General features: G+C 50.5%; 1 protein-coding gene and 1 long non-coding RNA gene across 2 annotated transcripts; one reads left to right on the top strand and one right to left on the bottom strand.

The window, feature by feature from the left end:
- The first annotated feature begins 548 nt into the window (after positions 1 to 548).
- LOC311512257 lies at positions 549 to 7842 on the top strand. Its single transcript, XR_014709428.1, has 3 exons — positions 549 to 640; positions 2225 to 2944; positions 7069 to 7842. It is a non-coding gene; the product is annotated as an uncharacterized lncRNA (long non-coding RNA).
- Positions 7843 to 8063: 221 nt separating this feature from the next.
- LOC311512251 (uncharacterized protein) lies at positions 8064 to 13340 on the bottom strand. Its single transcript, XM_084613379.1, has 4 exons — positions 13162 to 13340; positions 11184 to 11899; positions 10763 to 11056; positions 8064 to 10501 (listed from the first exon to the last, which is right to left on the bottom strand). Exons 2-4 carry the CDS (start codon positions 11203 to 11205, stop codon positions 10368 to 10370), a joined length of 450 nt encoding a protein of 149 aa, XP_084469505.1. The 5' UTR covers positions 11206 to 11899; positions 13162 to 13340; the 3' UTR covers positions 8064 to 10367.
- Positions 13341 to 13884: the final 544 nt, after the last annotated feature.

Below are 13884 nucleotides of genomic sequence, written 5' to 3'. Positions count from 1 at the left end.
CCCTCGGGGGGTCACAAGGTTATTACATGGGGGGTCGCGAGCTGTCAGCCTCCACCCCAAACGCCGCTTTGCTTCCAGCATTTATAATGGTATTAAATATATTAAAAAGTGTTTTTAATTTAAAGGGGGTGGGGTTGCACTCAGAGGCTTGCTATGTGAAAGGGGTCACGAGGACAAAGGTTTGAGAACCACTGATGTAGATGTCCACTGCTGTGTGAAATTGAGTGGTGGGGGTCCGACAAGAATCATGTCAGGACAGCAGACGCTGAGATGCAGAGTTCAAGTTATGGAAACAACCCCCCCGCCCTTGCTCCACCTTTGCTAACACCCACGCGATGTGGTTTATGTCATACATATAAAGGGAAGGGTAACCACCTTTCTGTATACAGTGCTATAAAATCCCTCCTGGCCAGAGGCAACATCCTGTTACCTGTAAAGGGTTAAGAAGCTCAGCTAACCTGGCTGGCACCTGAGCCAAAATGACCAATGAGGGGACAAGATACTTTCAAATCTTGCCGGGCTTTTTGTTTGTGCTCTTTGTTTACATGGTTGGTCTCTCTCAGGACTGAGAGAGGCCAGACAGAAATCCATCTTCTCCAACCCATCCTAATCCAAGTCTCCAATATTGTAACCAGGATAGGTAAGCCAGGCAAAGCGGATTAGTTTATCTTTTGTTTTATGTGAATTTTCCCTGTGTTAAGAGGGAGGTTTATTCCTGTTTTCTGTAATTTTAAGGTTTTGCCCAGAGGGGGATCCTCTGTGTTTTGAATCTGAATACCCTGTAAAGTATTTTCCATCCTGATTTTACAGAGATGATTTTTACCTTTTTTTTTTTTTTAATAAAATCCTTCTTTTAAGAACCTGACTGATTTTTCCATTGTTCCAAGATCCAGGGGTTTGGGTCTTTGATGATTTTGTAACCAGTTGGTTAGGATTTTATTCTCAAGCCTCCCCAGGAAAGGGAGGATATTTTGGGGGGATATTTTGGGGAAGACGTCTCCAAGTGGTCTCTTTCCCTGTTCTTTGTTTAAAACGCTTGGTGGTGGCAGCATAGGGTTCGAGGCCAAGGCAAAGTTTGTACCTTGGGGAAGTTTTTAACCTAAGCTGGTAAGAATAAGCTTAGGGGGTCTTTCATGCGGGTCCCCACATCTGTGCCCTAGAGTTCAGAGTGGGGAAGGAACCCTGACAGCACGGTACGTGGGACTCCAGCAGCGTTTTCCTTACTTGGCCCCTCTGCAAACGTCGATTATTGTCACTGGAATTGGAAATATTCTGTCCCCAGTTCACACGGGGATGCTGAATTCGGACATTTACTGAAGAAAATCCAAACCTCCCACACCTGCTTCTCAGAGGGGCTTGAACCCCCCCCCCCAACCCACTGACCCCCCCCAGCCCTGCTTTAGAGCCACAGCTCAGCCCCTAATGCCTGGCACCGGGCCACTCTCCAACCGGGGCGCTGTGACCCCAGCCCTGAGAGCCCAGGAAAGTCCCGGCTCTGGACCTGGCCCCGGGGTGGGGAGCAGGGGAGTGGGTATAGCCCAGGGCAGTCGGGGCAGAGCAGAAGCAAGGAAGGAAGGAAGGACTGACTGTACTTCCTCAGCTCGGGACACGATCGCACGTGTCCCCCGCATGGAAGAATCTCACAGAAGGAAACAGAAAGTGGCTGGAGTCTATTTATACCCCACTCTCCCCCCAGCCTGCAGGCAGCCGCAGTGGTACCTCTCTCCTCATCGGAGCGAGGTGGCTCCGGCCCTGCCAGCTGCCAGGGGGCGCTCGGGGTCTAGCTCTTCCCCCAGCCGCTCCCCCCCCAATTCCAGTGGATTCTGCCCTTCCCCAGCCCCACATCTGCGCAGCCAGATGTGAGTTGCCAGATTTGTACTGTAGTAATAGCCCAAAGTCACTTTAAAATTAGCCTGAAAGTAGCCTAACCAATTTATTGAAGCTAAGTATTTTTATTAACACATTGGTCTATACATCACATAACCAGTGAAAGCTTCCCTTAGATACCTAGCACAGAACTGATTGGTTTTTAAAGCATTAATAAAAACACTAAACAATCACCTTGGTATCTATGTATTTCTAAATGCATTCAGTGATGGGAGTCAGGGTCCATAGTTTGTGTTGAATTTGTTCATTGGAAGTTGAATGCTCCTGTGGCTGGTCAGACATCTCAGCAAGCAATTCTTTGTACAAACTACTCAAAACACATTTTGTGTCGTTACAGATACGCCCTAGCTCTGCTTTGTAACCGTTCCTCTTGCATCTTGTTGCGCAGTTTGGTTTTTATCAAGTTATCTAAGAAAACAGTCTTTCAAGTGCAGCGTTGCTAAAAAGCATCGACAGCAACGAAAGAGCAAACGCGCCAAGTTCACTAAAGTGTTTGTCCCCAGCAACAGCTGTGTGTTTGAGAACTTCAGCCCAAAACTCCTCCACTTGGTTGTCCTGAGTGTGATGCTGGTGAACCATAGGCAAAACTCTCCCCTGCTGCTCCAACTGTCTGAGGTGTCCACAAAAGAACGGCTGAAATCTCATTTCTGCCAGTCTAGGTGTGCAGGGCTGTAGAAGGACTTAATACTGCAAGTGACTCACTCACCCGGACAGTTGGTGGAAATCTCTGTTTCATCTGTTTCACAGACTCCAATATGAAATCTCGGCACCTGCTTCTGATGTCTTGACAACCGGACTAGTTAGTTGTGTGTTTTGAAAGTTCCAGCTGAAAAGCGACTGGGCAAAGCAGTAAGTAATTTGACTCCCAGGTGATGTCGTCGTTTGTCAAAGCAATCCTGTTCTCCAAAACACACGGTTACAGTTCCACAACTCTCACCAGCAGGCTGTGGGAGAATGCCATCAATTCCTGCAGCAGCTTTCCTGTATTAGCACTTTCCAGCTGAAACATTTGGTTTATCCTCCAGGCTTCCTGAAGGGTTGGAGGTAGGAAAATCAGGTAAATGTTGTTCACTGGATCACTGTACGTAAGCTAAAGAAGTTCAGCATGGTATTTCTTTCTTTGTCTTTAGCTATCTGAAACTGATCAAGAACCCTGTTCACACAGGGACTAACGAAAAGCCACCTTGTGTCAGAAAACTGCAGTATCTTCTTCAGCAGTGCTTTGCTGACGTTAATAGCAGGGTAGAGTTCACGGTACCACATCTGACACTGAGTGCTGCGAGAAACCCAGTTCTATGCTTGTGAAATCCTAAAATCAGTATTTTGAGGAAGCCACGGAATTGATTTTGATAAACAAAGCTGCAAAGAACAACACACATGCTTGATAAACACAATGTTTGGATGAAGAGCGCGCAGCCTGGATACCGGAGTTATTTTTGCCGCATGTTGCATTGCAGCCGTCAGGAGCTAGACAGATACAATAACGAATCTGCATGTCGTTCTCTCTAAGAAATTTCAGCAAACATTGTGTGATGCATTCAGCATCTCCACCCGGCAAAGTGATCGTGCCATCAAACATCCACAAAATTTGCTTCTGTCTTACTATAGAACCTCAGAACCCCACACAACTGTTTGTTGGTTCTTATACTGGTATTTTTGTCCATCAAAAGCAAATATGACACACCTTTTATGTCTGTCATAAGTTCATGCTGCATTGTAGGGCCAAGAACACTTTTTACCAGCACTGTGCGTTTTGTTCAGAGCAAACATATGTCCTTATTAGACAGCTCAGCTACTATAGGTCCAAGATGGCCAATGGAGAGAATACTTGACTGACAAGCAATCATAGAATCATAGAAGATCAGGGTTGGAAGGGACCTCAGGAGGTCATCTAGTCCAACCCCCTGCTCAAAGCAGGACCTAATCACCAACTAAATCATCCCAGCCAGGGCTTTGTCAAGCCTGACCTTAAAAATCTCTAAGGAAGGAGATTCCACCACCTCCCTAGGGAACCCAGTCCAGTGCTTCACCACCCTCCTAGTGAAAAAGTTTTTCCTAATATCCAACCTAAACCTCCCCCACTGCAACTTGAGACCATTACTCCTTGTCCTGTCATCTGGTACCACTGAGAACAGTCAGACGCATCCTCTTTGGAACTCCCTTTCAGATAGTTGAAAGCAGCTATCAAATCCCCCCTCATTCTTCTCTTCCATAAACTAAATAACCCCAGTTCCCTCAGCCTCTCCTCATAAGTCATGTGCTCCAGCCCCCTAATAATTTTTGTTGCCCTCCGCTGGACTCTCTCCAATTTGAGCACATCCCTTCTGTAGTGGGGGACCCAAAACTGGATACAATACTCCAGATGTGACCTCATCAGTGCTGAATAGAAGGTAATAATCACTTCCCTCAATCTGCTGGCAGTGCTCCTACTTATACAGTCCAAAATGCTGTTAGCCTTCTTGGCAACAAGGGCACACTGTTGACTCATATCCAGCTTCTCGTCCACTGTAACCCCAGGTCCTTTTCTGCAGAACTGCTGCCTAGCCACTCGGTCCCTAGGCTGTAGCAGTTCATGGGATTCTTCCGTCCTAAGTGCAGGACTCTGCACTTGTCCTTCTTGAACCTCATCAGATTTCTTTTGGCACAATCCTCCAATTTGTCTAGGGCCCTCTGTATCCTATCCCTACCCTCCAGTGTATCTACCTCTCCTCCCAGTTTAGTGTCATCTGCAAACTTGCTGAGAGTGCAATCCACACAATCCTCCAGATCATTTATGAAGATATTGAACAAAACCGGCCCCAGGACCAACCCTTGGGGCACTCCGCTTGATACCGTCTGCCAACTAGACATGGAGCCATTGATCACTACGCATTGAGCCCGATGATCTAGCCAGCTTTCTATCCACCTTATAGTCCATTCATCCAGCCCATACTTCTTTAACTTGCTGGCAAGAATACTGTGGGAGACCGTGTCTAAAGCTTTGCTAAAGTCAAGGAACAACACGTCCACTGCTTTCCCTTCATCCACAGAGCCAGTTATCTTGTCATAGAAGGCAATTAGATTAGTCAGGCATGACTTGCCCTTGGTGAATCCATGCTGACTGTTCCTGATCACTTTCCTCTCCTCTAAGTGCTTCAGAATGGATTCCTTGAGGACCTGCTCCATGATTTTTCCAGGGACTGAGGTGAGGTTGACTGGACTGTAGTTCCCCAGATCCTCCTCCTTCCCTTTTGTAAAGATGGGCAAACCTCCAACTTGCAGTGCATGCAAGTGAGTGTGATTGAGACACACACAGACACTACTGCCCCCTACTGCATTGTATGCAGTGTTGCACCAGGTGTGTTCACCTGTGTGGCTTCAAAGTATTCATGCCAATTAACGCCCGCCCAGTGCTGACAACCAGTGACTTGCTTTTCAGCTGGAATTCCCACCAGCTGGGATCTGGCCCATAGGTGCTGACTTTTATTTTCCCTGGTGGGTCTTCCCCCCGAGGCCCCGTCCCGCACTCTGCTCCTTCCCCTGAGGCTCCGCCCTCGCTCCCTCTCTTCCTGACCCCACTCCACCTTCCCTTTGCTTGCTCATCTCAGCCCCCTCGTCCAAGTCCCGTCCCCCCCCCCCACCGTCTGCCTGCTGCTGGCTCCTCTCTGCCCTCCCACAGCACCTCCCGCTAGCCACTAAACAGCTGATTAGTGGCCAGCCCCGGGGCCTCACCAAACAGCTGTGGCTAGTGGGTGCTGAGGACCCCCTCATTCTTTTTCCATGGGCGCTTGAGTCCCAGAGCACCTATGGAGTTGGAGAGTATGATCTGGCCCCACTGACAGCAACCAATGGAGCTCAGGCCGATTGACACCAGCCGGGATCTGGTACCAGCTCTGATTCTACCCCGTGACGGGCACTGGCCTCTCCCGTGCTGCTGCCCAGCGAGAGGGCCCTGTTTAGAGATTACAGCCTTATTTCTGAAACGTTCCCCAACACGACTACATACTTAAACTCAAAGAAAGGGCGCCAAAATACAAGTTCGCCCAGGGCACCTTTTTTCCCCTAAGGCTGGCCCTGGCCATTCGAACCCTGGAGACAGGCGGATGCTGTCTGGGACAAGCAACCTGGGCCACTGACGTACTCACCGGCCCAGCCCAGCTGGATCCCGGCAGACTGAGAGCCCAGAGAGAGTCTCAGTCAGGAAATGGGGGTCGGGCACAGGCAGTGTGGCCTTCTGAAGCCTGCTCTGAATATCAGTCGCTCCTTGTTGGGTTTTTAAATCGCTGAGCTAAGGGAATTCCTGGCAGCCCATTGCTATGGGGGAAGCACAGGGGTTTGCAGATGTCCCCAAACATTGCATCATGCCTGCACATGACCGAGGAGTTTCCATCAGCCCAGCTCTGTCAAGAGGGTCTGGCCTCGGGACAAATTTACTGAAACCTCTGCTGCTTCTAAGCCTCTGTAACCAATTTCCTGTAACCAGGGTGGAAGGCAAAGCAAATACAGAATCACCTGCAGTTTGCTTTAGTCCTCGACCCAGCCGCACAGGCAGCCTCTGAGGGACCTGCTGCTTCTCACCGTGGAGCTGTCAGACCCCTCAATGGATGGGGGGTTAAACGGCCTGTGACCACAGCGTATCCTGTGGTAACTGAACCCTGCTGCCAGGTGGAGTCGGCAGCAACAAGGGCCGGGTTCCATACCCAGGGGTCCCTCTTAACAACCCAGCGCAGAGCCGGCTTGAGCCCCCACCCCGGGGCGGGTTGTTCAGAAGGTGACGTTGGTCTCTCCATAGATAGTACCAGCCAGGGAGAAGCGTAATCTGGTGATTAGAGCAGCAGAGGCTGGGAGCCAGGACTCCTCGGTTCTATCCCCAGCTCTGGGAGGGGAGTGGTGTCTAGTGGTTAGAGCTGGGCAGCTGAAAGCCAGGACTCCTGGGTTCTCTTCCTGCCTTTGCCACTGGCTGTCAGAGTGACTTTGAGTCACTCAGTTCATGGCCTTTCTGCCTCCATTTTTCCATCTGTAAAATAAATTATGATGCTTGTTTATAACTGCGGCCAGGATCTCTGGGGTCCCTGGGCAGTGGGGGGCAGGGGGCTGCAGCCAGGAGCAGGCGCCGTGGCTGCAGCTGGGATCTCTGGGTAGCTGGGGACGAGAGCTGGGGCAGCAGCCAGGATCTCTCCCCCAACTCTGATTTCCTTTCAGGGCTCATCACAGCTGACTTGCCCGTCATCACTCAGTTTGCGGGAGGACATCACCCTGAGCTGCCTCTTCTTGTGATGAAATTTCTAAGTGTCTGTCTGTATCTCAGAAGTAAATCTGGCATTAGACAAGGCTCAGGAGAATGTTTACCTAGAGCAGATTAAAGTTGATGGTCAGGTTAAAGCCCTAACTGAGGAAGGAAAGGGCACAGTCTTGGTAAGTGATAGATTGTTAGCAAGTGAAGTTTGTGAAAGTAAGCCCGAAAAAGGTAAAAAATGATTTGTTTAAAGCAGCTCGGTGTAATGAGACTCTGTCTGTGGAGAATAGCAGTTTATCTGTTGGGAGTGGCAACTTGCCTGTGAAAGAAGCTGTCTCACTTTCCAGGTATGTGTCTAGGGTAACCAGATAGCAAATGTGAAAAATCGGGACGGAGGTGGGGGGCCTAATAGGTGCCTATTTAAGACAAAGCCCCAAATATTGGGACTGTCTCTATAAAATCGGGACATCTGGTCACCCTATATGTGTCTGAAATCAGCAAGGAGTGCTGGGACAAAGGAAAGGATATCTCCCATTGTTTCTCTGTTTGAATAGCAGCATGCCTGCTGAGGAAAAGTTCCTCTCTACTTCTCTGTCTGTAAAGCAGAAAGAAGAACCCTGTCAGCCTATGATGGTTGAAAATGTATCAGTTGACCCAGAGTTGAATCTGGATACAGCTAAAGCCCAGGAAGGAAGCGGTCCTAAATTTGTGTCTGCTAGGAATAATGACATTGTAACTAAGTTGCATCCAGTTAATGTCATAAATAAATCCCAGGGACCAAGCGATTCTGGTGCTTCTGTTTTGTCTGCTGCTAGTGTGTTGCTGGGTAAAGATATGACAACCTTGTCTGATCAGGGTGATATTGTTATACCAATAAAATAAAAACCAGCAGGATCTTATTAAAGGGACAAGGCAAAATACCACATTTATTGTGAATACAGAAAGAATCGTAGTAAGCAGTTAGTTACAGCTATAACATTCCATCCAATCTCATATTTATTCACACATTCATTCATACACACACACACACAGGTTCTGCAAGGTTGTTATCATAAAAAGAAAAGGAGTACTTGTGGCACCTTAGAGACTAACCAATTTATTTGAGCATGAGCTTTCGTGAGCTATCATAGTTACCAGCCTTAGAGCTGCTCATGCCAAGCCACTGGCCAGGTGGCCTGGACATGAGGAGGGAGCAGGGCCTTGTCAGATGCTCATCTGATGCTCCTGGAAGTTGGTTTGCAGAATCAGACCCCAAAGTTCTCACGTTCTAGAGGCCATTTTTATAGGAATTTCTTCCTAGGCCAGTCTATGGGAATTGCTTCATCATGCTGTTGCTGAATCAATCAGCAGATGGCACATTCCTGACGGCTCCATGCTGCCAGATGTTATTTTGTTCTTTGGTTCTCCCATTCTTGAGGCTGTTGGGTGGATTCCAGTCTGCCCTCTGGGGGTCCTCTGGTTATTTCCACTTGACGCCTTCTTCAGCCGATGGACACTGGATTCTTAGGCTGGCACCTCCCTGGTCATTCAGTTATTATCCACACCAAGCATCCATCCACATACATCCTCTATCTCTATTTTAATCACAATTGTTAACAAAGCGAGATGAATACAACAAAAGGGCGGGGAGTCTCTGGGTGCTGTTTCTGTTGTTACAGAGTATTGCTTTGAGTCTCTCTGTGTGAGTAGTTGTTGTTACAAAGAATTGCTTTGAGAACAGACTCTGTCTTAGAATGTACTAACATAATTAGCAGCTTGCAAGTTTCACACATAGAGGGAGAGAAACAGCACCAAAAACCAAGAGACCTCTTAATTAGTAATACCCTAAAATTTAAACTATGAGGAATCAAATTCATTTGTGATTTTAATACAGAACTTCTTTAATATGATCCAACAATATCACAGCCAGGACACAAGGAAAGCATGACGGTGATTTGACTATGTTACCCACTGACAGTGTGGAAACTTGTAACAAGGAAGAGAATGCTTCTAATCTTTTGACTATGAAGTCTAGCAGTTTACCTTGTGTAAAAATCCTGATTAGCCAGAGGTGATTCTGGATGTATGTGAAACTCAGAAGGAGTTTGGTGATTTGTCTGTTGTGCCAGAGTCAGGTCTGGACATGAATAAAGCTCAGAAAGAATCAGCTGAGTGCCTGGGCTGGAGAGGGTTTGAGTTCAGTGTGGAGGGCCAAGGCCAGGAGCAGCCATCCGTACCAGCGTCACGCCATAGGGTCAGCACAGAGCTGACGCTGATGGGCCGGGTCAGAGCCAGGTGAGTCAGCCAAAGGGGACCAGTGGAGCAGAGGCAGGGTGAGCCCTCAGGAAAGGCGCAGGGGACCAGGAGGAACCTGGAGCAAGGCTGGGTCTCAGGATAGGGCAGCAGGGTCTGTTTGCAGCAGCAAGCCAGCTGATCCCCTAGGCCCTAGGGGCACAGCCAGCCTCCAACTTGGCCCAGGCACCCTATTTAAGGCCCATCAGGGACGGCAGTAGGCTCCACCAACCAGGACATCCGCGGGCAGGACATGCAGTGGTGCTTGAAGAGACAGGGCTCCCAGGCTGCTGTTCCCTTCTTCACCAGAGGTAGGAGTATGGATACAGTCGCAGCCCAGGAGCCAACAGGCCTGGTTCCAGGTCCCGGGTGGCACAGGCACATGGGGAGGGGGGCAAATGCAGTCAGGGAAGGAGGGGTTTCCGGTCCTGCTGGACTCCGTTTGAGTCAGCTTAAAGCAAGGTGGGGGAGTTGTACCTCACTCCCTTGGGAGCAGCCTGCTTTGTCTCTCGCTGGGCTGGGTTTTTGTGTGTTGGGTCCTGGAGTGTAAGCAATAAAGTCATGGGGCGTGGCAGCCTCCCAGCAGGAGGATTTCCTGTTTTGATCTAACATCTCTGTGTGCACTTGCTGGGAACGTAACAGGCCACGGAAGGAGCCAGATTCTCATGATGGAGGTGGGGGGAAGGTCGGAGACCCCTTGGTGACGCTGCTAGAGGATGAGGTGAGTCTCCCCAGCTCTTGGTCAAGGTCAAGGGCACCAGGGATAGGGGCATGGCTGGTTGGTAGATCCGGGGCAGCGGGGTTGTCCTAGGTCCACCAGGGGCTCAGTCGCCAGGAGGTGGTACTAGATCTTGCTCATGGTGGCTCCAGCTCTGCCCCAGCTGATCCCCTAGGACTTAGTCCCTGCCGGCTGCTTGTGACCAGCTTGTTCTGAGCTGGGGCCAGCTGGGACCGGTCAAGAGACCTCATTCTCACCCTCCTCCTCAGCGTTCTTTCAGGAGCAGGAACTGGCCGGGCCCCGGCTGGGATGGCAGAGAAACATGACGGCCAGCAGGACGAAACAGAGACAGGCGGTGAAGACGACAGCCAAGCGGCCCTCAAGACAGGAGCCCGGCGGACCCAGGAGTCCTGCAACAGAGAGAGGGAATGGGGCAGCAGGGGTCCTGCGCTGACGACAGCTGGGACGAATGCTCAGAGAAAGGGGCGGGTGCCCAATCGCATTGGCAGGGCAGATTTAAGAGCTGTGGGGAATAGACTGCAGAGGGCCAACCTGGGTGGGGGGAATAAATGGGGTCCCCTATACCCAGGAGCTTCCACCCCCACTCTGTGTTCCCAGGCCTGAGCTCCCTCCGAGAGCTGAGATCCAGATCCTCCCACCCTCTGACTCACCTGGGCTCAGCTCCAGGCTCAGGGGCCGGGTGATCGGCTCCCCCAGAACTCGGGGGGTTAACACGAAGGTCAGCCTGGTGCGGTGCATCACAGACGGCACCCTGACCCAGCTGGTGACGTGGCAGAGCCCCTGTTCATCCACCTGCTGCTCCGTGGCGCCCTCTGTCAGGACGTCCCTGCCCGCCTCGTCCAGCCACCGCACTGTGGCCGCGGGGTACCCGCCCCATGTGCGGACGGTCAGCGTGACCCCGGTGCTCGAGAGGCTGAAGGTCAGCTGCGGCTTACTGCACAGGGCTGAGGGAAAAGAACCATGGGGATGGATTTAGGGAAGGGACTCAGAATTGGGCCCCAAAGGCTGGATCCTGCCCTGGGTTGTGAATCCGGATTGAGTCTGCTCTGGCCCAGGACTCACTGAAAGCACCTGGACTTAGCAGCTGGGACATGCAAGGCAGCTTCAGCGCAGAGAGATTCCAGGCGGACTCTGAGGGCCCCAGCTCCAGGATTCACCCTCCCAGCACATGCAGTAGACGCAGTCCCAGCTGCAGGAGATAACAGGTTTGGGATGAGCCCTCCCTCGCCAGTGGGGAAAATATTTTGACGACAATCACATCAGGTTATCTCTGGGGCTTGAACCCATGGCCTGTAGGTTTCTCCTCCTGAGCTGCAGCTGGCTGAGCTAAAGAAGGAGTCACAGTAACAGAATGTTGCTGGTCGGTTCAAAGTGCCACTCACGCTACAGCCACGAGAGGGGGACACAGAGCCACACTGCCAGGCCCCTCCCAAGACGCAGCATCCCCGGCACTCACCTCCCACTCTCAGCTCCCAGTGTTCAGACGTCGTGCCCAGCTCCGTGGTGACGTGGCAGCGATAGACGCCCCTCAGCGTCAGGACACGTTCCCCCGGGCCAGCCCCTCCGGATCCAGGCGGGTCCGGTTCCTATAAGCCTCGTCCTGTCTCGCCAGCTGCTCCCTCCCGTAATAGTGACTATGAACCATCAGGACCCCTGCCACCGCCCCCTCCTTCTGCCAGGTGAGGGTCAGACGCTGAGGTTCAGCCCGGGCTGGGATGGGAAGAGGCAGCTCAGAGTGACGTCCCCCCCAAACAGAGCAGTGAGGGGCGATGCTGCTTTGATGGGCCCTGAAAGGGAAACAGGGTTGGGGCAGAGACCCCAGCTCCAGCTCCCTCCCGCACACTACTCAGTGACCCCAGCAATCCCAGCTGAAGCCCCACTCCCCCGGTGCCCAGAAACTCCAGAGATCCTGGGCACAGCCATGCCCCCCACTCCCTGCTGCCCTGTGACCCCAGAGATCTCAGCTGCAGCCCGAGCCCCAGCCCCCTCCCCCACCTAGAGATCCAGGCCACAGAAGATCCCCACACACACTTTAACCAGCAACCAGATCCCAGCCTCAGCTATAAACAAGCATCACAATTTATTTTACAGATGGAAAAATGGAGGCACAAAGGCAGTGAACTGACAGACTCAAAGTCACCCCAACAGTCAGTGGCAAAGGCAGGAAGAGAACCCAGGAGTCCTGGCTTTCAGCTACCCATCTCTAACCACTAGAGCCCACTCCCCTCCCAGAGCCAGGGACAGAACCCAGGTGTCCTGACCTCATAAGAATGGCCATACTGAGTCAGACCAAAGGTCCATCTATCCCAGTATCCTGTCTTCTGACAGTGGCCAATGCCAGCCATCTTCCCCAGCCCCATAGGCACCTGTTGGCCTCTCCAAAGAATGTGTCAGTCCTATGGTTGGGAATGTGAATCTGTCGTGTAAGATCTTATTGGACAATCTCCACCCAGCAGCCCCGCACCCTGCCTTCCCTCCCCCCCTTAACTGCAAGACCATATTATGCAAAACCATATTAAAAACCTTACTAAAGTCAATATATACCACAATATATGCCCCTATCCACAAGGCTTGTTATCCTGTCAAAGATAGCTATTAGGTTGGTTTGACACTGCATTTCTACTGCATTAATAGCCCAAGGTCATTTAAAAATGGCCCCAAATTAGCCCAATCTATTTACTGAAACAAAGTTTTCTTATTAACACATTGGTCTGTACATCAAATAACAAATGAAAGATTCCCTTAGACACCTAGTACAGATTTGATTAAAAAAAAAAAAAGCTTCGAGCCACAGCAGGAGTTCATCCACATTAGCAACAAAGATATGAGATGACAATCAAATCCAAAATCAGGACCTCAATACTGGTACCTGTAACCCAGTCGAGCGGTGGCAGATGTTTCAAACAAAAAACCGCAAATGACAATGTTAAAAACAGTTCCAATGTAGTTTTAAGAAATGTAAGCAAATGTGATTCATTCATATCCATCCAGCAAAGCAATCGTGTCACCAAATATTGATAAAATTCACTTCTGTGTCATACTATAGTACCTCAGAACCACACACAATTGTTTGTTGGTTGTTATATCGGCACTTTCATCAGCCCCTCTTTCGTTTTCATCAGCCCCTTTGTCCTTCAAGTGGGAGGGCCAGTGTTTCCCAGCAACAAAAACAGAGTAATTTCAGATTTTCAAAACTGTATATTTTGGAAATTTTGGATCTGCGTTATATTTGGGGCCCTACCAAATTCACATCCATGAAAAATGCGTCACGGACGTGAAATCTGGTCTCCTCCTGTGAAATCTCATCTTTTGTGTGCTTTTACCCTATACTATACAGATTTCAGGGAGGAGACCGGCGTTTCTCAAATTGGGAATCCTGACCCAAAAGGGAGTTGCTGGGGGATTGCGGTATCATCATCCTTACGTCTATGCTGCCTTCAGAGCTGGGTGGCTGGAGAGCAGCAGCTGTTGGCCAGGCGCCCAGCTCTGAAGGCAGCGCCCCGCCAGCAGCAGGGCAGAAGTACCACAGCCCCCCCCCTGCAATAACCTTGTGACCCTGCCACAGCTCCTTTTTGGGTCAGGACCCCCTACAATTACAGCACTGTGAAATTTCAGATTTAAATTGCAGAAATCATGAAACTGACCATTTTTAAAATCCTATGACCGTGAAATTGACCCAAATGGGCCCTGAATTTGGTAGGGCCCTAATTCTATTCAGACCAAGAAAGAAAAGCTGGAGCCAGCTGTGCAGGGCCGGGGGGACACATGCTGG

The sequence above is a fragment of the Lepidochelys olivacea genome (genome assembly GCF_965140295.1).
Source record: "Lepidochelys olivacea isolate rLepOli2 genome assembly, chromosome: 24".
NCBI classification, from domain to species: Eukaryota; Metazoa; Chordata; order Testudines; family Cheloniidae; genus Lepidochelys; species Lepidochelys olivacea.
This window is presented reverse-complemented; position numbering and strand designations above follow the sequence as displayed.

Bases quoted from the DNA above. Each gene is read 5' to 3' on its own strand.
- LOC311512251 (XM_084613379.1), bottom strand. From the start codon at position 11,205: ATGTCCCAGCTGCTAAGTCCAG. The intron at 11,057-11,183 runs GTGCTTTCAGTG...CTTTTCCCTCAG, and splicing joins GTCCCAGCTGCTAAGTCCAG to CCCTGTGCAGTAAGCCGCAG. The intron at 10,502-10,762 runs GTGAGTCAGAGG...TCTCTGTTGCAG, and splicing joins GAGCCTGGAGCTGAGCCCAG to GACTCCTGGGTCCGCCGGGC.